The following is a 27940-nucleotide window of genomic DNA, read 5'->3' as shown; positions in this document are numbered from 1 at the left end:
TACTTGGTATGGGGTTATTTGATGAAAATACTCTGGTAAAAAATTGAAGGATGATGGAAGGATGGCAGGAGGATATATAGTTAGCTGGTGACCTAAATATATAGCAGTACGTGTGCCAGATATGAAGCCTTACAAGCATCACAAGCTGAGACACGGTGCTAAAGCCTGTCAGAAGGCTGGTGAACCTAGCCTCACCAGTCCTCCTTGCCTTCTCCTTAAAACCACACTTTGAGTTCATTGGGTAAAAGAGCAGTTCTGTCAGCAGAAGGGCTGATTTTACCTTGGTCCAAGGAGATTTAAAAAACAAAAGTTCTTTAACGCACTGGATTACAAAAAGGGCTAATTTGCAAAATGTTCTGTTCCTCAAAGAGGACAAAGTTGCTGGTAATTAGTCACTGCTAAGGGTAAGTTATAAGGTCAAATCCTGTGTAACAGCAATGTGCCACCAATCATGTTGCAGCAGACCGAGTGCATCCAACTTGTGCAGGACAGCAGCTTCCATTGAGTTTTAGCAGGCCTTTGGGTTGCAAATGCTCCATCCTAAAATGTGGCAACCAGCAATGTAGTTCAACTGTTGTGAATGGGGTGCCACTACATCCTACCCCACACCAAATCCTGGGAAAAAAAAACATGCCTGTACTGATTTATCTGTTTAAGGAACATGTCGGCAGGCAGAAGGTTCACACTGATAATTATTAAAACCAGAGCAAAGCCCTGGGATATATTTAATACCAAAAATGGAGCAGTGCCATGCCAACTATGTTGGTAAACACAAACTCAGCCTCATGAAACTACAGAGTGCCCCTGTAGCCCCCTCACAGGGCACCCCTAAGAGTGTGATATTTAGCCGTGGGCAATTAGGTAAATGTAACCATATCCTTTCTGTATTCATACAGACTGACCTTCAACCACCTTGGCACAAGTTCCTTTTCCTGGACTACAGCCTCTCACAAACCAATCAGCCCAGTGGAGAAACTGTGAGTCTTTGACACTGATAAGAAACTACTTACGTTGGCACCAGGGGTTGAACAATATGTAAGTGTCAGTTGCTGAGTTCCTGTGTGTTCTGATGATGCCATAGGGAGTCCTGATGGCAACGTAAAGGCGAAACTTCCCAATAATGCAGGTAGCAGAGGACATGATGGACAGGCGAATGGAGCTGTTCTCCTTGTGGGTAATCTTGGCTCCCCACTCTCCAGGTTTCAGCACATCACCTATGAGGATCGGGATGTAGGTGCCTTTGTTTGGTTGTGGGTGGCGACCTGGGGAAAGAAGGGGATAACTCCATGATGTGGTTCGTTTAGCTTTAGTATCTCTTCATTTCCCAACAGTCTTCTGTCCCTCTGTGTATTTCCAACAAAGACGGCAAATGTTAGTGGGCAGGAACCACCTGCCTTCTGTAGAGCTTTCCACAGTACTTGATTGCTGGTGCTGCTGCCACAGAAGGGCATATACCACTTCCCAGCAGGCAGCCCATGCAATGGATACTCCCCAAGAACCTTGTAGATGGTGTGGGAACCAACTCTGGATACCCAGAGTCTGGATGAACATAGCTTGGCTGTGTAGCTAAATGTTCTGTGCAAGCAGTGGGCCCCAAAGTATGACAAACTTTCAAAGTACTGCCTTATAGTAAGACAAATCATGACCCAAAGAAACTGGTTTTACTCTGTTAAGTATAAAAAGCATCTAGACAGACAAACTAAATGTAAACATGTACACTGCTAGAATTCAAGATAGATGGGAAGGATTATACCCTTTGAGCCTGAGGTAGAGTCAAATTATAACTGGAATCCAACCAGTGGCATAGATAAAAAAGATGCTCGCGAGAAGGCTGAGTTCCTTATGTCATTCTCAAGTCTATTTTTCATTTCAGATTTTAGGTTTAAAATTTTATTCTCATTCACCGGTACAGTAAGGAAAGCACAGAGGGAGAGACAGACTTCTCTATTTTTCATTCCTACTATTTTAGAGCTTAAAAATGTAATGCACAAGGGCACTGATTTTCCTGTTTGTTTATTTTTATACAGCTGAAGCAGAGATAGACCCAGATCTGAACACTGTCACATTCTGGGAAAGGGCAACTCTAACTTTGAATATGAAGCTTGTGATCTGCCATGACCCCCGTGTTTCTAACGTAATTGGAATGACTGAGCTTCATCCAACAGATTATTCAGAACACAAAAACTTCCATCTTGCAAATTTTCAGTGCACATAAATAGCCCAGTTTCCCTAAAGGCCAGGGATGCTCTAACCTATGAAACCCCTTCAGATCAGCAAGGGATACAACTGAAAGAAGAGGCCTACAGAAGAAAGGCGGACTGAAATAAGAGAGTAAAATCAATAGAAAACAGCAGAAGATAAAGCACTGGACACTTCAAAAATAAGTCTTCAAAGGAAAGACTGTCTACAGAGAAGATCCTATAGAGGTAGCAGATGAGATATTTCCTCTGCTAACAATTGTGATCTGAGAGCTGAACACATTCTGGTTCTTTGTAGCAGAACTGGGTATGACCCAGCTTGCCTCCACAGTAGATGCTTTGTTTCTAGTTTTGGAATAGCTGTCGTGGGTTTTTTAAGCAGTTCATGCAAACAAAGCTGCAGAGCAAACCAAGTAATTGAGCTGATACCCTTTAAAACCACTAACAAGTACAACTTTTATTTCAATATTTTCCTCATCTCTTTCAACAAGGAGGGAGAGAAAGATTAGTATTTTCACGTACTTAGGAACTGATGCTGTCACTTTCACTGAGAGTTGCCTGCTATAGGAGCCTATCAGGGACAGAACACACTGCACTGTGGCTCTGTTCCTACATGACCATATCTTATGTGTGCTGGAAATCAGGAAACTGAAGAACTCCTCTGCAGTGAGTCTGCCCATAAGAACAATAAAGGTTCCCAAAGAAGCCATGGGGTCTCTGCAATGCACCTTTATGGAAACCTGCACCTCTTACCAGGCTTAGCAAGGTACTATATCTCTGGTATTTGAAGACTCAACGTGTAAAATCCCATTTACCCTTCAAAACAACAAAGGTCCTCTTGCATGCAAAGCCACAAGATATCTATCTGCTGCTTGACAATGGAGCACCTGTAGCTGCTACTGAGAAGTAAGCAACATCCTTTCAGCTCAGCGTCCATGCCAGTCCCCACAGCTGCATGCAGAAAGACAGAGGCCACTGTACTGTCCTGCATGGGATACTGCCTGCATTCCTGTAGACTTAGCAAGGATGCCACGGAAGGAATATCCTAGAAGTCAGGATAATTTGCAGATGCTATAAACAGAATATACAAGCAAACATGATTTGGCAGGCAGGATTTGTCTGCTCGCTAACAGTTGCATAAGTCTCAAATCCAGGAGGAAGGCAGGGATGATGGTCAGGGCTCTCAAAAGCACAGTGAAGAATTTCAAACATTTTCTTTGAAGAGAGGACAACTTCCTTCATTTTCTGAAATGAATACCAAAATGCAAATGGAAGAGCAGGAGAATTGTTGCTTCTGACAGGAGCTTGTAGAGCTGATTTGTAATCACACATCCAGGCACCTGACAGCACCAACCACACTAGTCTCATATACACACATCTGGTGCCTTGATACTAGAGCACTATGAAGCTGAGTGTACTTGGCATCACATGCTAAGGTTGCTGGCAAAAGCATCCCTACATAGATTCAATACTTTGTTTATCAACACTGTAGGGATGTCTTCTCAAGATGGCTTGGCCGTTTGAATCTATCTGCATCTTGAGCACACATTTCTGGCTGCAGTGGAAAAGTATGGCCAACTTTGGCTCATAATTGGGATATCTGAGTTGTCAGCTCTTTCTCAGAAGGGATAATGCGCAATGGTGATTGCACATTCCAGGTGAGAGTCTCTAAGGAATAAGATTCAATGTTATCTAAAAACTCATTACCAAAAGCCTGTGAACTCCTGGCAGAGCACTCTCTGCAGGACCTCTTGTGCTAACTCAACATGCAGAGAGGCAGGAGGGTGTGTTTGGTGCATATCAGGACCAGGATCACGTAGTGAAGATAAATTCTTTTTATGCTGACAGGAAGGCGTTTCTGCCAGCAGCATCAGCTGGCTCAGCATCCCTCATGCTCTGATTTGCTCTGGGAGCTGGCAGCCTGAGCAATGATACGCAGCCAGTTCTCTGTGGCTGCTTCATTCCCCAGTGCTCACATGTGCTTTGGGTGTAGGAGGCTCTGGCCCTCACATGAGGACATTTCACAGCAAATTTATCTCTGAAAGACAAAGTTGCTGCATTACATGCTGTTGGGATGTCCCCATCTCCTCTAACAGCAGACAGATGAGAATTCAGAAAGCTTGGAGGCCACTGCACTGATACCATCAGGCATAGATAGAGTCTTTTTTTTATAGGCTCTTGTTACATCTCAGAAGAGTTCTAGTACTAAATGGTAGCTGATGATGTCCTGCCTTCAAGGAAGGGCAGGGCAGAAGAGATACCAGTGTCCCTCCTTCAGGAGCCTCCAGCACTCTGCACTTCAATGCAGGGCTAGGCACTGAGCCACGATACTGCCAAAAGGCTGTTTTGCTTCTATAGAAATCTCTGTTACAGAAAATGTAATGGTACAAACACTCTGATTTCTTCTTGCAGCACAGTGCACAGGCCTTTGGTACTTCTTTTCTCTCCTTTCTTATCTCACCATGGTTTCTGTAGCTACCTAAGCTGAGCTCCTAAAGCTTCTATTCACTTCAGTTGCAGCTCAGCTCTGCTCTGCACCTGGGTTTCCAGGCACATGGGAAGTGGAGCAGCATAGCTGTAATCACTATTGAAGAAGCAATGCTCTCTTCTCCTCAGTGCTACATCACAAGGCTTTAAAAGTAAATAAGTATGTGAGTGAATGCACCATGACTGAAGCTTGTGCGAATATGGGCATGTATGCAATAGTCTTCCCACCCCCCCACCCGCTCTATAGGTGCAGAAAGAAGAGAGCAGTGTTTGTTAAAACTCGCCAAAATCTATTTATGCAGCAGTAGAAGAAAGAGCTATTTAAAACACAAGACTGTGGCTACACACAGATGCACTCAAAATGAGTTATTCTTAACATATGCCTCAGCTCCTTAGCATGTCAGCTCCTGGGCCCATCAGTTGTGTTTAATTCTGGATAACACTGCTGCATCCGTGAGGGATTTACAGCAACAGAGGGAGAGCGAGAGAGAGGTACAGCAAGTTCAGTCAGCAAAACACAAGTGTTCCTCCCCCAGTTCCCCAAGTCTGCCAAGTCCCCCTGCTGCTCTTACTTCCTAGTCACTTACTGGAGATCATGGCTTGCTCAAGAACCACTCTTCCTCCTCCCTTCCCAGCCACCTAGTTTAGCATTTCCTTTGATCCCCAGGGGCCATATTGCTTTACATGTGCGTGCATTAAATAGCTCTTAGATGGCCATCAGTGAGCTAGTGCCACGATGTTAGCACAACATGGAGGGACTGATGAGTGCAAGCCCTACGCAAGTCAGTGGCTCTTTTCCCGTAGGAAGCAAGGAGGGAAAAGTTGGTAGCAAAGGGCTGAAAGATGCACATCAGTGTACTTGTCCCTCCTGATGGAAGTAGGGTGCCTCAAAAGACAAGGAGGTGAGCAAAGCTATTTCTCAATAGCTTTTTTAGGAACCCTCATTAGAAGATTGTTTTTTTTTTTTAAAGAGTTGAGGAATCTGTTGCCCTTTGGGAAATACTTTATACAGAGTGAGGTTAACAATTTCTCCGATAAGTTCATTTGTTTTATCTGGATACACTCTTACAAAAGGTAGAGAATCTATTTCAATGCTAGTCCTGGAACAATAATAATTGCTACAGGTTGATAAATAAATTGGAGCTTGGAGCCACTGTAAAGAAGAACAAGAAGAAGGAATGTAAGAGGAGAAGAGAGGAGGAGAAGAGAAAGATGTCGAGTGTGTGTGTGTGAGAGAAAGAAAGAGAGAGAAGAGAAAGAAGGCAAAGGGATAGAAAACATAAGAAAATAGAATGAGAAAAACAAAGGAAAAGGAAAAAGAGAGAAGCTGTACTCAAACAAACAAAACAAGCAAGGAGAAAGATTTTTTTTCTAAAAATCCCAGTGTCTTTAGTCCCATTGCCTTCAGAAGTGCTGCAGAACAAACTTGGAAATGTAGGAAACCCAAATATCTTTAAATAATTTTTGCTTGTAGCTCCAGTTAGAAATCCTTAACATCTGACCACTCTGTCCCAGGAGTGAATATTATGAGTACTTTACAGTCATAAAACATACATCTGAGTCATGCGCCTTAGCTATTAAAAGCATTAAATAATACAGCTAATTTTAAATGCCACTTGATGCTGCTATAGTGATGCAAAGGAAGAGCACTATAGCACTATAGAATAAAGATCCTTTTGAAAGAGAATTCATGGAGCATCTTGAGGAACTCCCTTCTCTCTGCTTCTCTAGAACCTGGGCAGGAATTCCAGAATGGAATAAATACCCAAATGCCTTTATTCAGCAAGTGGAGAGTTTTGTTTTTCTTTGTTAGGAGTTGGCAAACATGTCTTTTCTCTCCCTAGAATTAATTTCTAGGAAATGTGTTCTGTGGCTAATAAATTATCCTTTCTTCCTCCAAATGGAACCTTCCAGAGAAAATGGAAAACAGTGTGGGCTTGGTCTCCATGCTCAGATCATCATAGGTTTCTGTAACTGTCCATTTCTTTGTAGCTTTTCATTAATCAGGGAGATGGAGCACTGTTGATTCTGAGGCAATCTGCATCAGACCGCTGGCTATTCAGTCATACTCAAATGCCCTTCTGACTATAGGTTAGAATTTAATGTCAACTAAAATAAGCCATATGGGATCAGGGCTAACATCTTTTTGTTCTTAGTTGCTTTCATCGTTTGGACTGGGCCTGGGAAGACTGTAGTAAAGGGAGCAGTGCACATTTGTTCTCATCTCAGGCCAGAAGCTGATGATTTATGGTCTGAGAGGTACAGCAGGGCAGGTCAGTGGGTGCCCACACATTCACACGTGTGGAAAGGTGATAGTAGCCTAAAGGATTGGAATTTATGATCACTTCAGAAGTATGCCAATGAATAAAAGGTTCATAATAATATTTAGAACTAGACCAATATATATGGATTTATGAAACCACTGAAGTAAAATACAAATAGTCAACAATTTATGAGGGTGTGGGGCAATATATCATTAGAATAAGGATGTACCATATATACTTATCAACCACTCCAGAATTTACAGCCATGTATAGGAAACTGCTATTAAAAGCAAGATTGAAGGCCTATCTAATCGTATGTCTGCTTTTGAGTGAAATCACTACCAGTGCAGCAGTGACTGTGGCAACTTTACAGCAGTCATGCCAGGCTGGCCACCCCGATGTGAGAGCTCAGACAGTGGAAAGCCAACAGCAGCACAAACTCTACCCCCCATCACCCTGAGGGTGGTAATCAGGGGGAATCAGGTGGGTGAAGGATTCATTGGCTCCTCCAGACTCATCAAGGGTGCAAGTAAACTGAAACTTCACATCAGACGGCTCTTTTATCTCATCCTCACACCACTAAAATGAGTTTTTCCTAAGAGGTGATGTTCACCTTTCTTTTCCTTAAAGCTAGGGAGTGGGTGGCAAGAAAGGAAATAAATGAGGTGATGAAGCAGCTCCCAAAACACAGATACTGAAGAAGGGCTGAAGTCCAGCACAAGAACAGGAAAAATATCCTCTACTCTTTATATATGGATATTTTTCCATGTAGATTTTCAGTACATTCAACTTTTTTTCCATACTTTGGCAGACATGTACAGTTCTAATTTAATGAAGAATTATGTGAGGAATTGAATTATAATAATTCACATTAGCACTCCAGCCATTTTCGCCAATGATTACTCTATGGAAAACAGTCTGTTAAGGCAAAAAGGACTTTAGTCATAAGGAATGATCCCAGAAGGACTTCAAAATGACCTTCAAGAGATTGAAGTAAAATAATTCTATACGGGTATATATATATATACTTATAAAATAATTCTACACTTATTTACATAAATGTGTATATATATATATGTATGTATGTATAGAATTATTTTTTTCTACTATATATATATAATTTATCCCATGGACTGTAGGCTGTGTGTGAATAGTCTCAAATGGACTGTAGATTTAAAAAAAAAAAAAGATGTTGAATGCTTTGTGAGTGTTTGAGACCAAACTTCACATGACACGAGAACCATTTATCCCAGGTATCCTTGATTCATTATCAATTAGAAGGATTAAGCAGTCTCTATATGTTTCACTGATCATCTTTTTAATGATTCAAAAGAAGAAAACCAGGAACAAAAAAGAGATGTAAAACTAAATTTCAGGGAGTAAAGGAAATAGTATAGCTCTACATACACAAAAGATCTGGACATTATCATTGTAGCAGGAAGATAATGGAGCAAAATTAATCTTCAATGGATAAAAATTCTGTGTTGGATTAACATCAATGCTGAGAAATTTCCAGTGCTGGGGACTAATCATTTCTAAACAGCTTTGTATAAAGAGCCCTCACTGCAGGCACAGCCCTGCAAAGAGAGAATTTGAGTTTTCTCAGCCAAATTACCTGGGACACAATCTAGCTGTCCCTCCCAAAACTTTCTTTATACTTTATGGCAACTTGAAACACTCTGAAGATCCCATATCTCATGGACAGCCTAGTTTGCATTGCTCAGGGTAATCTTTCTACCCTGGAAACATCCAAAACTTGCTCCAAGGTCACGGCTCTGAGCAGCATGAGCAGACTAGACCTACTTCCAGCAAGGGCTTGGACATGAGGCCTCCAGAGGTCCCTCCAACCCAGGTACTCTATGGTTCTCCTGCACTGTTTGAAATCCACTGCTTGGGCAAGGAAAGAGCTCCTTGGAAAGGTCATTTTGCAGCAGTCTGCCAATATTTTATCATATCCATCACTTCAGACTCTCCTACTCAGTACTTTCCCAGCAGGCATCAATGTGATTTCTGTTCAAAAAGATTCTGTGAGATCAGGTTGTGTTTGCTGTACGGTTGATGTCGGAGCCATGCCTTAGGTGTAGCTCCTTCTTGACAGTACCGAAGGGTGAGATTCATCTCTCCTGTCTTCAGTCATCTTAAGGCCAAAGCCTAGACTATGGAGTGGAGTCAACAGAGGAAGACAAAAAAATCTAGCAGAGAATTTGTCCCTTTTTAAGACAGCAGGGCTAAACTGCCACCTGGAGGTGCCTGCTTCCTTCCTCTGCTGGAGAGGCAGTGTTTCTGGACTGGGTTTCCAAGCACCTTGCATTACAGGAGATGAATGTCCACTCCTCAGGCAGACAAACATTAAAAAAAAAACTGGATGTAAATGTGCCACATCTCTTGTGACAAATGTCTGCAAGCTCAGCACTGAAACCTTTGGCATTTGATACCCATTGCTAAATAGGAGAATTCTCCTCTCCTTCAGGGCACCAAATATTGGACTTGCCGCTAGAATGAGAATAGCAAGAGTCAAGCAGATCATCTCTGCGTGATGTGATTGCAACTCCCTGTATTACCTCGTCCATTGTGGACTGTTTTTGTTTTGCTTTGTTACTAGCTTCTGAGAATATATGCACTTTCTTTTCACCAAATGTGCATAAAAAGAAACATTGTGGAGCATCCAGTCTTAACTGATTCCTAGAAGAGGAGCCTGAACTTTTCAGTTCCCAGCTGGACTTCTGTGAGCTATATTCCTTCTAGCAAGAGAGCAGTGGTGCTCGCAGAAGCAGACATTTGAAAGCAGGAGAGCACAATAGTACTGTATACTATTCTGTGTATAGAACTCCCTTCAGCTGTTTTCTAGCCACTACATATGAGACTTCAGCATTAGTATTCCCATTTAACAGAAAGGACAGTAATGGTGAAAAATGGGAAGGGGAAGACAAGACAACCACACACCCAAGTCTATCTCCAAAATCATCACTCAGAACTGAGTTTGCTGCAAAATCTCCCTGGCTCAGGCTGTGTTTAACTCTACTCCTTCCATGGCTGAGAATGAAAGGGCTTTTATCTGGGCTTAGAGATTCAAAGTAAAAACCATGGACAAATGTGTGTTAGGAAAGAGTAACAGGAAAATAAACAAGTAGCTTGTCTCAAGTGGTCTGTGCATCATCAAAAGAAGTGTTAAATTTCTTCTTCCAATATAGAATAACTGATTAAAACAAATGCAAACAGCGCACAATGCAATAAAAAAACAAATGCTCCATTTTCCACTTCTTTTCTGCTACAGCTGTTTGTTTTAAACATATAAAGATTAAGGGAACAATCTTGAATTTAATTAAATCCCAAAAGAACTAATGATATTTATGCATATTAAATTTTTAAAGGCACTTGTGGCTGTTCAGCCAATCACTCACTGGACTGTCATAACATGCCTTCCAACCTTAATTTAAATTAGAAAGAAGAGACTCATGGAAAAAAATGTGCAGACAGTAACCTTTTCTCTGCATATATGTTTAAGAGATAAATGCCCATCTAGCTTTAAAAGGCAACAAATCTAATAAATGTCCACATCATCATAATTCAACAGTGGGAAAAAAAAAACAAACAAACCGATGTTACAAATTTTGGAGCCGCTTCTCTAAGGAAAGTAAATGCAAACATCAATTCAAATCTATTTTAGAGAGTTTATAGCCAGAACATTGATGTCTTAACACAGAAACTCCCAGATTATTCCAGATGAAATCAGGGCTTTCCCAGAACTGTGATGAATAGACGGCCATCTTTGGAGCACAGTGAGAAGACACAGCCTTTTCCCTTTCTCTATCCAGGTCATGCCTTCCTTTAGTCCTGTACTGTCAGTAAGACAACAGGTACATTTGGATCTGGGTCTCCGGCAAAGATCACTCAGTAAGAAGAAAAAATGCTTTCTCTGCTCTTTCTGCAGTAAATTCATTGTGAACCTGAGTAAGCTTCTGGTCCAAAGCTAAAATCTCTGATTTTTTTCCCTTCTTACCAGGTTGGCTCTAAATACAGGCTGCAAAGTGGTAAGGCCTTCTATTCTTCCGCTCTGCTTATATTTTTTTTCCCCTTCTGTATCCAACATTTTGTTATCTCAGCTGATAGTCATCTTTCCCACCTCAAACAATGGACTCCTCCTCCCTTCATCTCCTGAACACTAATGATAGGTACTTGCCATTTGCTATGAAATAAATAACCTTGAAAGCTCAATAAAGTATAGCTTCTTGCTAAATAAAAATCTCCAAGTATTTCTCCTTCTCTCACAAGTAATTTTGTTGACTTTCTCAAAGATTCAGATCCGGTTTATAAAACCATTTCTTTGGCTTTGTTTAAGCGTGTGTTTATGGTTTATCAATGAGAATAGGAAAAGACCCAGCCATTAAGTAGTGACGTGCTCCTGTTTGTCAGACTTTTCTACCTTACTTGCTAAGAAAACACAGTCTTTGCCTGGCACTTACCTATCAAATACTCCAGCCAGATCTGGTCTTTCTCTGGCTCATAGGGTCGGCTGAAGTCAATCTGGATTTGGAAAGGCTGTCCTCGACGCACTATCAGCTTGGGATTGTAGTACTTGTCGGTGTGGTGCTGCTGCTTGTTGATCTCATTGGGTTCTTTGAACATATGAATATCCAAAACACGCAGGTAATCTGCAGAGGCACATCAATGAACAGAATGCATTCACATTATCAACATCATCAGCATTTGAGGCCCTGTCCCTCCCTTCTCCGGCTTTGCTCCATCAAGGAATGCAATGGAGTGTATTGGACCTGTTTGGGGCTAGCACCTTTCTGCTTGAGCAGGGTTTTATGGGCTGAAACTTCTCTGTCTACTTGCTGCTTTTGCAGAGGACATAAGGTTCCCCACAAATGGTGAAAGCAATGACAGAAAGGGCAGGTTCTAATGGGTGGAAAGCTGAATGCTGCCAGGAAGAGCTGTGCTCTATCCATCCTTTTGCATCAGCTTTCTGCAGGTCTGGGCAAAATCAGTGGGTCTTTGACAGCTGTGGCTCCATGTAAAATGCATATTCGCAGGGATTTTTTGATGCTTAAGTACATACGTTAATGTTTGTAAAGCACGACTGCTACCAAGTGCTGCAGAGCCTGAGAGGCTTTAATGATCTTGCTTTCAGCTGAGAGCTTGGATGCCTGTATTAAATAAGGCTTTGGTGTATTGTACATGTCTAGACTCAGCTTCTCAGAACACCTCCACTGCTATTAGTATCTTTTATGAAAACTCAATATGACATTATAGTATGTAATTACAGTATAAAGTCATAGTCAAATAGCAGTGGGTATCTATAACATGCACAAGCAAACGCCTCACTCCCTTCAAATCTGGGCAATCTAAAGGGTTATAGCTGTCAGAATTTGGCTTGCTCAGCTCATGACCAGCGTGCGGTGGCACTGGGATAGCCAAAGGCACTTGCAGTCACCACCAGCTATGTGACTACCATGCTGAGAAACTGCACAGTGGAAGCCTTCGCACACAACAGCTCCGTCCCTGTACACATTGAAGCTGTACCCAGCAGCTTCACAGCCAGTTCCTTCTAACAGTGAGCAATCATACAGAAGTGAACCAAACATCATTCTTTCTCCTTCATGCTTGGACAGATAATCATGAAAATTCTGCCAGGAGGACCATTATTGCCACGAGGAGAGAGACAGAGAAGTAAAGCTTGATTTGCAGCTCTCAGCTTGCAGTTCCAGGTGCTGACAGAAACCAGCCAATTTCTGCATTTTATAGTGACAAATACAGAGCCAAACTCATGCCTGGCAGGAAGAGGAGCACACTTCCAGCAGCTGGCGGAGCTGTGTGTCCTCACATGGTGGCTCATTTGGCCTGCTGCTGAGTATACTGTGAGCACGAGTGATGCACTCAGCATATGAGTTGGATAGTCAAGTCACTGGCAGCTAAACACAGCCCAGTGCACAGAACCTCAGAACACAGCTCTGCAGGCAGCTTTTTCCTGCAGGCAGGAAGCCACAGCAGGCAAGAAGGCTCTGGGCAAGGTAAAACTCCATGGCAATGTTGTTGTAACTCTGTGCTCACTTCTCCAGGCTTCTGGAATAACTTCTGTAGATCCCCACTGGCCTTAGTGTTGGCTGGAGTTATAGAGATGGATCTCGTGTGAAACTTCAAATGCTTTTTGCTCAGAAATCATTTCTCAATGTGCCTCTATGAAATAGGGAGCGTTTTCACTTCCCTCCTTGCAAAACTTACCCACATTCACTCACAAGAATGCTGACAAAGGTCATAATTAAATTACGCAAAGCAGAAATTTCCTGGAGGACTCAAAAAAGAGAGCATGGGATAGCCTCTGCTGTTTTCTTTCCCAATCTCTCTTAGGCTAGAAACATCCCATGTAAAAGCTGTACATCACAGCTCTGTGAGAGATCTAACCATCAGTAAGTTTGACTCAGCTTCTCCCTGCTTTCAGGGAGGCATAAAAATCCTTTGAACATTTGTTGTGTTTTCATCTCATGCTCTGAAACAAAAGGCAAGAGACCCTGCCCTTTCTTTGCAAGTTAACCCCTTCAAGGAACTACAAAGCTCAGCCACCCTGTGGTGTCAGTTCAGCTTTTGCTTCATTTTTTTCCCAGGACTTTACAAGGCTCCTGTCAAAACACAATCATACACATCTGCACACAACACATTTTGCTCTCAGTGTTAAAATGAACTTCTTTGAGCTTGTCAGATGAAGATGACCTGTGACTGAGCCTGTGCTAATTACAGTAATGGTAATTAGAGAGGACAAAAGTGAGCAGGGTAACAGGATACACAAACATCTTCAACAGGGTAGGGTGAAGTAATCAAAAGGAAGGGTCCAAGCGCTGCACACATTGCTGCTTGTCTGTTTGTGAGGGATGGGTGGACATCAGGGGTCTCCTTTGAAGTCAGATCTATGTGATGGTTTGTCACAGCCTCATCCACAATTTAGTGCAGGTAGGTTTCCTGTGCAAGAGCTAGCAGATTCATGTTTTCTTAAAGCCTTTGTAATGTGGAAATTGATGATAGGATGAAGTTCTTTACTCAGAAGGCAGTGAGGCAGTGGTGCAGCTGCCCAGAGAAGCTGTAGTGCACCGTCCCTGGACTCTCAAGGCCAGGCTGGATGGGGCCCTGGGCAGCCTCAGCTGGTGGTGGCAGCCCTGCCTACAGCAAGAGGTTGGAACTGTGTGGTCTTTAAGGTCCCTTCCAACCCAAGCCATTCTACAAGCCTATGATTCTACGTTAACCTTGGTTGGAAATAAATAAATGAGCATAATCTTGTGCTGCTTTTCAATTCCAAAAATATCCAGCAATCATCAGGTTTTCTTGGAGGACAAGAGAGAAAGGATTCCGGGTTACAGACCAAGCAGTAGGAGGTGATGGTTTCTCTGCCAACAGGGGATGCACGATTCCCTGGCAGTCCCCACACTTAGCAAAGGAGGGCATGTGGGCAGCCTGCAGGCTGCGGAGCCCCAAGGCCGCATCCTCCCACCGAGCTGTCTGCATGCGTCAGGCCCACTTATAACTCAGTGTGGGGAGATGAGCTGGCTAGGAAGAGCCACAGGGAGGACACAGCACAGGTGAACAAAGAGACACAGGTTTCTCGCCAAGGAAGCCTGCAGCAAGCAGCCTGCAGCAGGCAGCCAGCTGACCAGGAGGCAGCTGTCCCTGCGGTCTCCACCAATTTTAACGTGGTTGTGATTCAGTGCAGTTGAAGTGGGTGTCAGCAGAGAGCTCGTTCAGCACAGAGTTTACCTCATCCTAGAGTAGTAGCTAAAATAGGTCAAATGAATCACACCCTAAAAATGCCTATTTCTCTCTATTGGCTCTCAAGGGAAAGGAGGGTGAGTAGCTCAGCTGTAGACACCTACACTGCACAGAACAAGGGCAGGATTCAGCTCAAGACAAAGTCCTTTAAATTAGGCATCTAAATGTTGTGAGCCAGACATGTAACGTCTTATGGCCAGTGAGATCTGCTTGCTGCAGCCAGTGGAGCTGAGAAAGATACCTTGGAAGAGACACTCACTGCTTGTTGGGAAGAACTGTATTCTTACCTCTAGCTGGGCTAGCTCTGTGTTGGTTAATATCTGACATGGATGAAGACACCAACATTTAGATGTTTACAGCAAATGTCCCGTCCTACCCCAGAGTTAGAAAACACCATAGTTGGACAGGCAGGGATAAAAGCATTGGCCTGCTTTTTTTCAGGTTGATGTGGAAGTGAAATACGCAAACCATTACAAAAGGCTTGGACAACCCAGAAGTATGGAAGTGTGAAGGAGAAGAGGAAGAAGGTGGTGCAAGAAGTCCATGGCAAAGATGTGTTCACCCTGCAGTACCCTGCTGCTCCTGCTCTGCCTGCAGGCTCTCACTTCAACCCCAGTGGTGCAATTGTTCTTGGTAGGCTCAGCTTCCAAACACAAATGCCAATCTGAGTTGTGTGTGGAAAGCATTTGGCTGTATACATTTAACATTCTCTGACAGGCGATTTAAACATCCTACCCCAAAACAGAGTCCAGGGAACACATATACATCAGCTGGTGTTACAGGCTTAAATCACAACTGATGTGCACGGAGGCAGGAATGCTGCTACAGTCCCTTCCCTTTCCTCCACCTAGGTCACCCTTGCTTGTTATTGCTACAAGCATTGCAGAGCAGAACTGCATAGCAGAGCTGATCCAACTGTACAATAACAGTTTTGCTGTAATACTTAAATTTATTTTTTCAGCCATACCAGTCCCATAGTCAAGTTGATCCTATGGCCACACAAACTGCTGCTTTGGACAAGGGCTGTTTTCTCATCTGCAGCATCACCTTATGAGGCAGCCTTCTGCCTCAACTCATTTGATCTCACATTCCCGTTCCCATTACACTTCAGAAAACAGAGATGATCTTGTCTACCAGCACCACATTCATTCAGAGCCTAATACTAAGCACTTCATAGAATCATAGAATGTCTTGGGTTGGAAGGGACCTCAAGGATCGTAGAGCTCCAACTCCCTTGCTGCATGTAGGGCCACCAACCTCCATACTTAATACTAGACCAGGCTGCCCAGGGCCCCAGGGACGGGACATCCACAACCTCTCTGAGTAACCTGTTCCAGCACCTCACCACTCTCTTGGTAAAGAACTTCCTCCTGATATCAAACCTAAATCTTCCCTCCCTCAACTTAAAACCATTTCCCCCTGTCCTGCTATTATCTACCCTTGTAAAGAGTTGGCTCCCCTCCTGTTCGTAGGCTACCTTTAGGTACTGGAAGGCTGCAATGAGGTCTCCCCACAGGCTGATAGGAATCTTCCTTCAGGAACTGATGCATTTTAGCTACAGACTGCATTCCTTCCAAGGTATCCTGCACCCTTACATATCTCCAACTTCTGCAGGCGTACTGAATTTGAAAATATACATAGTCAGGACCTGTATTACACTACCTTTGACAATTTAAACACTCATATTTTTTCTAGAGCTACGGGGTTGTCTGAAAAAGTTAAAGCAAAGTTCCTACCATCTTAACATTCCAGTTGGTTTGCTTTTTTAAAGAAATGCTTTTTAAAGCAATATGTGTGTAATAAAAGGGGAGGACATGGGCAAAGCAGATGATTAAGATTACAGAAATAACGATTTCCAACAGGACTCTGAGCTTGTCACTGAAAATCTCCTTGCTTGTTTTCTACTGTGTAAAATGAAGCAGTTAATGCTTGTCCACATTTATTAAGCACTCTTTCAACCCCAGATGAAAAGTTCCGTACTAAGTATTATCACATCTCACTCTTGTGAGTTGCTACATGCAGCAGGTTTTGTTGTTGATCTTAGGCAAAAAAAACCCAAATCATTACTGTCTTGGTGTCTCATTCAGGATCCAATTCCATTTTCCTCTAAATCTTGTCTGTGCTTTTCAGATTCATTCCAAAAATAGTCATTCTGATTTTACTAGCCCCAGAATTATATTTTGTCTCTCCAACCAAAACATTAAAACACTTTCCATAGGTAAATTATTGAGTTTCTCAGCCATTTTTATGAGTGAGTTGACCATCTAGTAAAAGCATTTTGCGGCAGATTCACAGTCAGTTTAAGCCTGTATAAACCAGAAGGGCCAGTAAAAGGGGAGGCTTCTGCTCCCTTCACCCCATGCCTGAAGCCAACAGATGAGCCAGGCTGAAGTGGAACTAAAAAGTACTAAATTAAACTTTCTATTCTACTTCTTCTGTCCAAAAGCCTCTTTTTAACCCAGATCAGTGTTTTGCCCTGCTTTACCACCAGATGCTTCAAGGAAAGGGGCTGGTCCAGAGTTAGGAAAAAGTAACCAGAAACAGGATCATTTTTATTGAGGGCAATGACAAATTTTGATGATTTTGGTTAGGAAACTATATCTATATATGCATTCTCCCACTCCAGATGTTCAGAGACACCCCTCTGCTGCCCCTGCAATGTGGAGCTTTCAACCCAGCCCTGGAACAGTCAGCCACAAATTTAAAGACTCGAGGAAGTCCTCCTAAAGTTACTCTGTGATTGTAATCAAACTGGAAAAAACATACTCTTGACTTTAAGCCACTCTCTAAGGTTAGAAGCAAAACCAGATGTATGTCTTAAACTTTACACTGTACCTTTTGGATTAAATCCTCGAGGTATCAGACCAAAAGCATCCATTTCAGGGACATCATTTTCTTCAGCATTGGAGTTGTTCGATGGGAGGGCTCTTCTCCCATTCACGGGAGGTTGTTTCTTCTCTCTGTTGGCACTCGTTGGTTCAGACATCCTGTATTAAAGACGTTGTAGTACCATGTAAGAAACAAAAAGTGCAAGGAAAAAGCACACACGAGCCAGCGTGGCACATATAAGATGGGAGAAACCGGAAACAGTGTGGGGTGCCGGCGAGCTAGACATTTTTAGATTCACATAAATAAAAACTGAGAGGCAGAAAACATCAGTCTAATGATGGAGTACAGCTCTCTAAGGATTGTAAGCCATTTTGTGTTTGTCAAAACACATGAATAAGAGAAGAAGGGGGGTGGAAGGAGGAAAGGAAAGCTTAACACAGAAGTATTTGTCTAGGAGAAGCAGGGCATTAAAAACATTTGGGAATTTCTGGTAAAAAGGTGGAAAATTACCATCTTTCCCACCCTCTAAAACAATATTATTGCACCCTAAATAACAAATTATATTCCTAGGAAGTACATTGCATACCACCTTCCTCTAATAAAAATGACAGTCTAAGTTATATTGCAATCATCTCAAATACTACAGCCCACAACATTCTGCAGATGATTACTGAAATGCTATATTTTTTGTCTCTATGCACACAAACACCCGATATCTAAAGGACTATTTCCTGCACACAGAGAACCCACTTTTGAGGAGAGAGAAAGAGAGACAGAAAAAAAAGAAAGAAAAAAAGGCACTTATCCACTTATTTCTCTCCCACTAGCAACCTTAAGGGAAATCTCAGATGTAGGCTGATCAGAGACTTCTCTTTGAGCTAGTCAAAACTGCTTTCACATCTATCTCAGTGAAAGCACATAGTAACGAAAGAGCCACACCATCCATCTAAGAAAATATTCATGGCTGAGAACACAGCTTCTTCCCAAAGCTCCTGAAAACATCAATTCAAAATACAGCAATTATTTAATAGTAGTAAGCTCTTAAAGTTTTCTAGTTAGCAAGGGTACCTTCTTTTCAGATAGTCTTTTTTTTTTTTTTTTTAATTTTGTCTTCTCCCTTGCAGATTTTCTGATGTGTAATAGAAGCCTGGAAAAAGTTGAGGGCTTTTAAGTAACTTCTGTATATCCTCCTCCCTCCTGTTGCAATAGGACAGTGCTGAAAGGGTTGCCAAGCCCTCCCCACACCATCCCCAAGGATCTGCCACCACTGCTGGCACGTCTTTGCTTCCCCTCCTTCTCCCTGCCTACCTTCCCCCACCTCTCATCAGGAACCACTTATCAGGAGTATTTCAGAGTTCTTGGGCTAAGGAAACAACTTAGGCATTGAAGTTTCAGTCCTTAGTGATACAGAGTAGAGCTTCTCATGTCACAAGAGCATAGAAAGTGGAAGACTGGAAGAGATTCTCTGAGTGACACAGACTAAGTTGTCAGTCTTAATAGTGTCTCTATCTCAGGATGCCTGCACTGCAACTTGAGGTGCTGACTTTCAGAGTACTCAAAGGTAGAAAACAGCAATGCTTTCTCTGCATGGTGCCTCACAGCAGTCCTTCTTAGGACTATGGGGCACGTGAGTATGGAAAGCTCATTGCTAGCTCAACAAACAAGATTTTTTCCATGAGAAACTGTGCAATTCCGGAGAGTTAAGGTGTTTTGCTCCAATCTAGGGCAACTGATCTTCTTCTCTTACCCATGGTAATTTGTATCATTAACAATCTGTGTCAGGAGCAGTACCTGACGAAAGCATTTTAGCTACAGACCAACTTTGTTCAGTTTCACTAAGCTCTAACATAACTGGGGACTGCCAGGATTGCTTGCTGAGGCTCAGCACCAGACTGCAGAGGTTTTGGAGCCAGCTTCACTATCTCCACATGAGCACTGTGCCATGCTACTTGCTACCTCAGAGTCAAAGGGCCCAAAACACTCCATCTCCTGCAGTAGACTGCTAGGCACATAGCACAGAAAGCCACCTGGCCAGGGCACTGCACTTCTTCTGCTGTGCTCCCCCAAGTGTGCCGGCGCACCATCAGGAAAGATCTGGTCTTGCTGTTGTCCTGAACTGCAGTTTCCATGGGCTCACTTCTCTGCAGATGGTCCTTATGGTAACCATCTGTTGGGCAAGCAATGCCCCTGACACCCAGGAACACAATGAGCTTTCTGGGGGAGGAGGCTGGCTGCCAATTCTCCTTTTTTCCACTCTGATTTCTGCATGGTGTGTTTGTGCCTCTCCTTCTACTTCCAGCCAGTACTTCGGTTCCCAAAACTGCAGCTGCTGTGATGACGTTATAGAAACTGAAGTAAATATTGCCTCGGTGCCATGCCTGCTGGAGGCCTGCAACACAAATAAGAAACTCCGTCTCCTGAGGCAGTTATGTGCTTCCCCAAGTGGCTGCAGTGCTGTCAGAGCCAGGAGGAAAACTTTCAGTCAGAGTGAGAACGGCAGTGAGTGGATGCAGCCAAATGATCCCAGCCCAGCCCTCATGCTTCAGAAGCCAGCAGTTGTAGATGTCTCTCCTTGTGCCCCTTCAGGTCTCTTCGGAGCATTTGGCAGAAGCTGACGATCACTGAGAAAGCACAGAAACAAAAATTTTTGGCAGCAGCCTTGCATCCAGGGAGAATAACGTTTCATAGGCTATAATTTATTTATTTTGTGGGGAGTGATGTAAATTCATGCTTATGACAGCTCCAGATGCCAGGTATTTTCTCATTACCTTGAATTTTTAGCATTTGCCCTTCCTTGCCTATTAGACTGCACTGGCCTTAATTTAGCATCTATGGTTTGAAACTACTGACGTCAGAGCTGATTCAGGAGGGGGCACTGAGAACATGAAGGCCTGTTTTTCCTGTAGGGCCTTATATTTAATGAATGGTGTTCTGGAATGACCGGTGAAAGAGCAATCTTTCTTCATGAAGCAACTCCTGCACTGCTAAAGAGCTGAGTCCATGCTTGTTATTCAGAGACAGCCGTCAAATGCTTGTGGTTTTTGCCAAAGACCTTTGCAGTTGTAGATGCTCTTCCCATTGATTGCAATGGACTTTGAATGACGGACAGCCTTTCCTCATGATCATCACAGAAAAGCTATTAAATGTTTGGAAAGTTTGCACTGCGAAGGGTTAACCCAAATTCAGTTTCCTGTTATCATGAGAGTCAGCATTATTCCATCTTTCCATGTCAGATACAAGTTTGGAGGGGAAACCCCACAAAACATAAGAGTCAGTAGAACTTTACAGACAGAGAGGAGAGCGTGTGAAGATCTGTCATAAGCAAACTCCTCAGCAAGGTGCTCATGTAAATGGTTTGCTGTGCTGCGTGCCAGTGGCTGGATGGCAGGGGTATTTTGCCTACCACTATTTTAGCTACGCTGAGAACTCCTTGGCAGCAGCTGAGCATTGTAATGCTTTGCAAAACAGTGAATTCCTTTCTTACTTTTCTTCTTTTTCTTTTTTTTTCTTTTCTTTTCTTTTTTTTTTTCTCCGTCAAGTATTACCTTTGGGCCCATTTGCAGTCTAGATGTGAATTCAGATGCACTGGGACATTGTACTACACGTACATGCATAACTATCACTGGAAGGAATTCTTATTCCCATAAACCAGACACTTTGAACTCTAATCTTCTACATATAATACACCTTTCCATCTCTCTTATCTTCTCAGAGTTTCACTTGGGAACTTGCACTCTTTCTTAGATGACCAAGTCTGTCTTCCTCTTCCTTCCACATCATTACTTGTCTTCCAGAAACTGATATCTCTCTCCCTATAATGCCTTGCCTTACCAAGGCTGGAGGCAGAGTAGAGCAGATTCTAGCAGAAAACATGAACAAAAATGTTATTTTTAAACAGAAGCAAATATCAGAACTGTTCATTTGGTGGTTTTGTTTGCATATTTTGCTTTCAATTTTTTAAAAACCAAAACCAGCTCATTTATCTCTATGTGTTCAGCAGCTCTGGCTACCACTCACAGAGGAGTATATTTTGAACTAATGCTGAACATTCAGAAGGCCCAGCTCTGAAATACAGCATGTGTACAAGACAGTATGTGTGAAAGAGGGGCAGAGGTAGAAAGAGACAAAATGGCAGATCTTCAGATGGTGGAACATTTGGAGCAGGGGATATAAGGCCAGTTTTCAAAAGATATTGTTGCAAATGTTTCTGTTGCAGGGAAAAAACAACAACAACAACAAAAATATATATGTGGTTATATATATACATATATATGGTTGTTTTATATATACACATATTCATACACACATTCTGCTAAGAAAATATGGCTTAAGAAATTTAACTCTTCTCTGAAAAATAATGTTCCAAACCACAAGTTTAAATTCAATCTGTAGATCCATATAAGCATCTACGTCTGAGCTGGCCATCTTAGGCTTTCTTTATCCTCCACAGAGATGCAGTCTAGGCAGTGATTCATCTCCTCCTACAGCACACATGTAAATAGGTCAGATGAATCATGGCCTAAAAGTGCCTGTTTCATGTATTGACTGCAAAGGGAGCGTGAGGTGATAGATCCCACCGTATGCATCTATACAGCCAACGTTTACAACGAGGTGAGAAGAAATGCAGCTTAGAAATGAAAAAATAAAAGCATTTTATCTAGGTTTTGATGCATAACTTTCAAGTGCTACATTATCCTTTATAGATGCCACTCAAAATCATTAACAGTGATACACAGTATACAGTTCAATACACTTTTTTTTCTCTCTCAGATTATGTGGCTGCCACTGCCAATTATGTAAAATACATTTCCAACAATAAGTATCAGATTACACTAAAGCACATGCCAGCTCATGAGTTAAAGGTTGGAAAAGACATTTATCTTTTTGTACTCATCTGTGAAGGCATCTCTCTTCCTGAGACATAAACATAACTGTACATGTAGTAACTGAAACAAAAAAAGATTCACGTTGGCTGTTATGAGCATACAATCCAGGTTCCCACTCCTACTCCTACTGACATCTGAATTCAAAGCATTTCACTGTTTTTGTACCAGAGTTGCCTTAATTATCTCACAGAAAGATAGCCAAACTAGGCCAAAGAGGTATTTCATAAGAGATGATCTTCATGGGCTCCAGCTTTGTTTACTGGTTTATGTTTTGCTATAGCTGAGGCCTTAAATAATGAAGAAATGTGGGGGTGGACTACTTCCTTGCTTTGTCCAGCTGACCCTTAAGATGATAGAGGCACAAAGGATGCAGCCCTTAGATTAATATTTCAGTCCCAAATGAAAGGACAGGTTATCAAAGCAAAGCCATGAACTTTTGGAGGGAAAGTTACTTCATGGGAAGTGTTTCTCAGAAAAAAATTCATCATACATATCATATGTATACGGCAAAGAGAAAGATTCTTCTAAAGCAAATCGCTCTGTATCACATCGTCTTATCAATGCCATTTACCTAAAGTGAAGCTCTTGACCTAAGGGCCAACTTTACTTGATCTGTCAGGCAACAAGACTGAGAAAAGAGATAGAAATTTAAAAAGTTGGACCAAAATTTCTCTCTTCTTTTTCTCTCAAGCCTCTGAACATCAAGGCAGGACTGGGATAGTAAGTTCCTCCCACTATACTTAAAGACTGGATTTGAGATCACCTGATGAATCTGAACATAAGTAAATCTCTGCGGCCTGATCAGATGCATCAGAGGGAACTGGATGACGTAGTAGCCAAAAGCCATTCTCCATCATATTTGACATCATGGCAATTAGGTGAAGTCCCCAGTGACAGGAGAATAGGAAATACCACTTCAGTTTTTAAAAAAAGAACTACAGAACAGTCAGCCTCATCTCTGTGCTCAGGAAAACCATGAAAAAGTTCTTCGTGGAAGCTATGTTGAGGCACATGGAAGACAGGGGATTATTCAAGACTATTAACATAGCTTTACCAAGGGCAAATTGTGCCTGGCAATTTGGTGGCCTCCTACCATGGTTACATAAGTAGACAAGGGAAGAGAAACCAGTGCCTTTACGTGGACTTTTATAAGGCCTTTGACATAATCCCACGCAAGATTCTTTTCTCTAAATTGGAAAGAAATTAATTTGATGGATTGACTATTTAGTGGATAAGAAACTTGCTAGATGGCCACGTCCAGAGAATTGCAGTCGATGACACAGTGTCCAGGCGGAGATCAGAGATGAATACTATCCCTCAGGGATCTGTATGGGGACTGGTACTGTTCAGTATATTTATTAACACCTTGGGACTGGGGGCATTATCAGCAGTTTGCAGAGGACACCAAGCTGAGTGGTGCAGCTGATATATAAGGAAGAGATGCCACCCAGAAGGATCCAGAGAGGCTTGAAAGGTGGGCCCACATCAATCTCATAAAGATCAACAAGTCCAAGTGCAAAGTGCTGCAGTTGAGTTAGGGCAGTTTCCAGTAAAAGTATCACCTGAAAGCATTAATGGATAGAAATCAGCCCTATTGAGAAGGACTTGGGTGTTTTGGTAGATGAAATATTGGACATGAGCCAGCAGTGTGCATTTGCAGCCCAAAAGGCCAACTGTATTCTTGGGCTGCATCAAAAGAGAGGTGGCCAGCAGGTAGAGGGAGGTGATTGTCTCCCTCCACTCTGCCCTTGTGAAATCTCACTTGCAGTACTGCATCCAGCTCTGGGGCCCCCAGCACACAAAGGACAGGAATTTGTTGGAGTAGGTCCAGACACGGGCCACAAAAAATGATCAGAAGGCTGGAACATTTCTCCTGAGAAGACAGGCTGAGGAAGCTGGGCTTGTCCAGCCTGGAGAAGAGAAGGCTCCGGGGAGACATCATTGCAGTCTTTCAATACTTAAAATGGGCTGAAGAGAAAGATGGAGAGAGACTTTTTACAAGGACAAGAGGTAATGATTTTAAACTGGAAGAGAGTAAATTTAGAATAGAGATAAGAAAGACAATTTTTTACTACGAGGCTGGTGCGACACTGGAACATATAGCCCAAAGAAGCTGTGGCTGTCCCACCCCTTGAAGTGTTTGAGGTCAGAGTAGCCACAGGGCTTTGGGCAACCTGATCCAGTGAAAGGTGTCCCTGGAGGGCAGGGATCGTGGGCTAAATGATCTTTAAAACTAAACCATTCTGTGATTTTATGATCCTTTCTACACTCTTCCAGACCTGTTTGAATTTTTTCCAGCATGTCAGTCTCCCTACACCAAATGCTGATTTCACAACATTGAAACTTTTTGCAAGAAAATCATCAATGAAAAAAATAGTTTGTGAGAAATGACCATAACATAATTAGATTTGATTTGGTTATTTTAACTTGTATGTTTACAGCCAGGGTGAAGTCCCCCAGGTATTAGATGCTAGGATGCCTACAGCAGGACCGGGGAGCAGAGGGAAGAGAACTTCAAAGTCCCTGCTAAAACAAGGTTGAGCTCAGTAATTGCAATTCAGTCTGTCCCTTACGCTCATCTCCAGAGGGGCTAACTTGTCACATACAGTCCCAGATGTAAATGGAGGTCATCTGTTTGTGCTGTGTCCATATTATCATGTCTTCTGGACAGTGTGAAGTCACCTTGGATGCAATCAAGCCAGAACAGATAAACCAAGAGTAGACCAAAACAAGCTACAATACAAACACACAAAATCTGTGCTCTGTGTCCCTGGGGCACCCGACACCTGGTGCAAAACACTTGAGATGTTCCTACATAGAGCTAGTGAGTCTGAACAGGTCTTAGATGGCTATCCTTGGGTTAGTGCTAGACTGTGTTAAAAGAGAACTGCACCTCAGTTGAGAAGTTAGCTCAGATCAGAGCTCTTCCTGCATCCAGGAGATGGGTTACTTACAACCCAGGCAGCCCCAGCAGGCTTAGTTGACAGTTGGTTCTCATTAATTTTGTACCATATGTGAACATGCAATATTTCAATGTTAATCTCACAGAGCATTTCAGTGTTACTGAAACACAATGTTTCAAGTATGCTCAATTACAAGATGTTTAGAATTAAAGATTTCTTCAATCTCATTTCAGGGTAAAACTTCCTGTTCCAGTTCAGAACAAAAATACATTTTAAAATGCCCAAAGTCTTGTAGAACAGCTTCTCCTGTTAATACAAACACAGATGTAGCATGTAGATTCATAACAACAAAAACCTGAAGCACGTTCAAGCATATAATTCCATCTTTAGGCATATACCTAAGTCCTGTGACGTGTTCAGCTCAACAAAATCAACATTATACAATAACTGTGTGCACAGAAATTCTTATGCTGCCTGTTGCTGTTGCATTTCCACCACTTTAGCAATTCTCTAGTGGAACAGTTTCTTGATTCGTTTCAAATATGTTTGCCAAATAGGGTTGTTGATCCATCTTTCAGTCCCAAGACTGACCATATCTTTGTGCAAATGAGCCAAATAATTGCTTAAATAAGGAAGTGTACGATGTTTTGAGAAATAAGTTCAAATGCGGATTGTAAAACATCACAACTGGTTGGTTTGTTAATGGCAGATGTTCTGGGGGAGAAAGGAAATTGAAAGAATGAATCATTATTCAGATGAATTTCAAAAGCAATTTAAAAGTCATTTCATAATCACAGATGTGTGCCAAATATACCCATCCAGCACAAGCTGTAGGCTTTGATTTTTGTGAAGTCTGCAGGTTTTTTCCTTTGCTATTCCCACTATAACCTTTTGCAGTGTGATTTGAAAAAGGAGAACGTAAAAAAAATTAATGCCTTCCAAACTCTCCACATACCTGTCTCTAAAGGGTTGTGCTGCATCCACAAAAATACTGTCAACATACACAATGGAATACAGATAACTTTTTTCTTTGTGCTCAGAGCAAGCTTGTGGTTGGAGTAAAGATAAAAGAGCTGCTGAGAGGCACTGCATGATGAAGGAAGCTCCAGCACACACAGCAAGGTCCCTCGCAGCTCAGCTGATGTTGTAACACTGTTATAAGGAGTAGATCTGCACAGTAATTCTCTCACTAATCCAGAATCTGTGTAAATTCTGTCAAAGTAGTGCAAAATTCAAGATAGTAACCACAGCCAATAGTACACTCCTCATTTTTGCCTTGATCCTCCTCTCCTATGATTCCACTGCTGGCTTTGTGCCCCAACCATATCAACCTCTTCTATGTTTTAGGCTGTTAGCCTGCAAGAATGCATGCTAGGATGAAGCCCTGAAAATAAATTTGTTCTTGATTTTCCTCCTACAGCTACAGAGCTTTCTCTGGCCCATCTCTCTCCCGTATACAATCTTCACAAAATTTTAAAGCTATCAAAGCAGTGTTCTAATCTTTCATTCTTTTTCTTTCAAGTCACTTTCTTCAACAGTTTTACATTGCTTTGATTTCCTTTCAGAACATCAGTGGTTTGTCTTGGCAGGAGTGTTTACTCCTTTACTAATAGATTGGAAACTCATCCAGAAAACAGCAATGCCAACAAAATTGGAATTGATCTATCAGTTTTATATTAAGCAATCATTTTCTCAGAAAGGCTTCTGGAATTCTAAACCTTAAACCTCTCACAAGTTCAGTTCAAGTCATACAAAGAGAAGGAGCTCACTGTCTGTGGCTCAGATGTCTTGATCCATGTGCTTTGCTTTCCTTGCATCTTCAAACTCTGCAGTCCCTGGGACTCATTTGGATAATCCTTTTGAGATGTGTGTGAAAATGATGCACAAGCAGCATGTTAGGAAATGATGAGAAGAATGGGGGAAATGTTAGGATGAAGCAGGGATCAAATAAAAATTTTCAATTAAGTGCACAAACATGCTTCAAAGGCATTCACCACCATACAGAGATGGAAATGGGTTCATTCAAAGTCCTATTCCTTAATAAGTTCAATATCACCATCTTGCAGTCTGATTTCCCACTTCCTGTTTGTAACCAATGAACAAAAAATATAACATGAAACCATAAAGAATAGTTACTAGTTGAGGATGGTGAGTCACAAGTAACTTGGATAAATATCTTCTGAGCTACCTACAAACTGAATTTGTTAGAAACATTGAACATTAATTTTAATAAAGAACATGCATTTATAAAAAAGGAAGTTAATTTTCGTACCTCTGAAAGAAAAAGCTGGGCCAAATTCTGAGCTGCTTGTATAAATTTTCTTGTTCATAGAGCCAATAGCTTACTAAAACTTCTATACCTGCTGACAGTGAGTGTTCAAACATTGAATCTGTGGCTCTCTGACACCACTGTTGCCAGATTTTCTGTTGCATATGATGGCAAATATGATTTTTTGTGTCTGTTACTTGAAATACCAACTATACCTCTTCAAGAAATGTGGCCCAAAATAAAATATGTGATTTTTGAGTATAAAAAATAGCAAATACTTTGAATATCTACAGGTGTCATTGTTGCAAACCTTATCTGATGAATACCACTTCCAGGTTTGTGGGTT

At 42.1% G+C, this 27940-nt stretch overlaps 1 protein-coding gene across 5 annotated transcripts in view; it reads right to left on the bottom strand.

The window, feature by feature from the left end:
• Positions 1–27940, bottom strand: part of F13A1 (coagulation factor XIII A chain) — a 191720-nt gene that overhangs the window by 39471 nt on the left and 124309 nt on the right. For 4 of the 5 annotated variants that reach the window (XM_085220261.1, XM_010708396.4, XM_085220262.1 and 1 more), the window contains 3 exons: positions 17543–17694; positions 11413–11601; positions 1011–1262 (listed from right to left, as the gene is read on the bottom strand). In XM_085220261.1, the coding sequence (XP_085076387.1) occupies positions 1011–1262; positions 11413–11601; positions 17543–17693 (592 nt within the window). In that variant the 5' untranslated portion in view covers position 17694. Of the gene's footprint in view, positions 1–1010; positions 1263–11412; positions 11602–17542; positions 17695–18604; positions 18778–27940 lie in introns of those variants that run through there. The other variant, XM_010708399.4, reaches the window with a different exon arrangement.

This window comes from Meleagris gallopavo, chromosome 3, assembly GCF_905368555.1.
Source record: "Meleagris gallopavo chromosome 3, MGAL_WU_HG_1.1, whole genome shotgun sequence".
In the NCBI taxonomy this organism is placed as follows: Eukaryota; Metazoa; Chordata; class Aves; order Galliformes; family Phasianidae; genus Meleagris; species Meleagris gallopavo.
The sequence above is the reverse complement of the archived record's forward strand: the minus strand, read 5'-3'. Positions and strand labels throughout refer to the sequence as shown.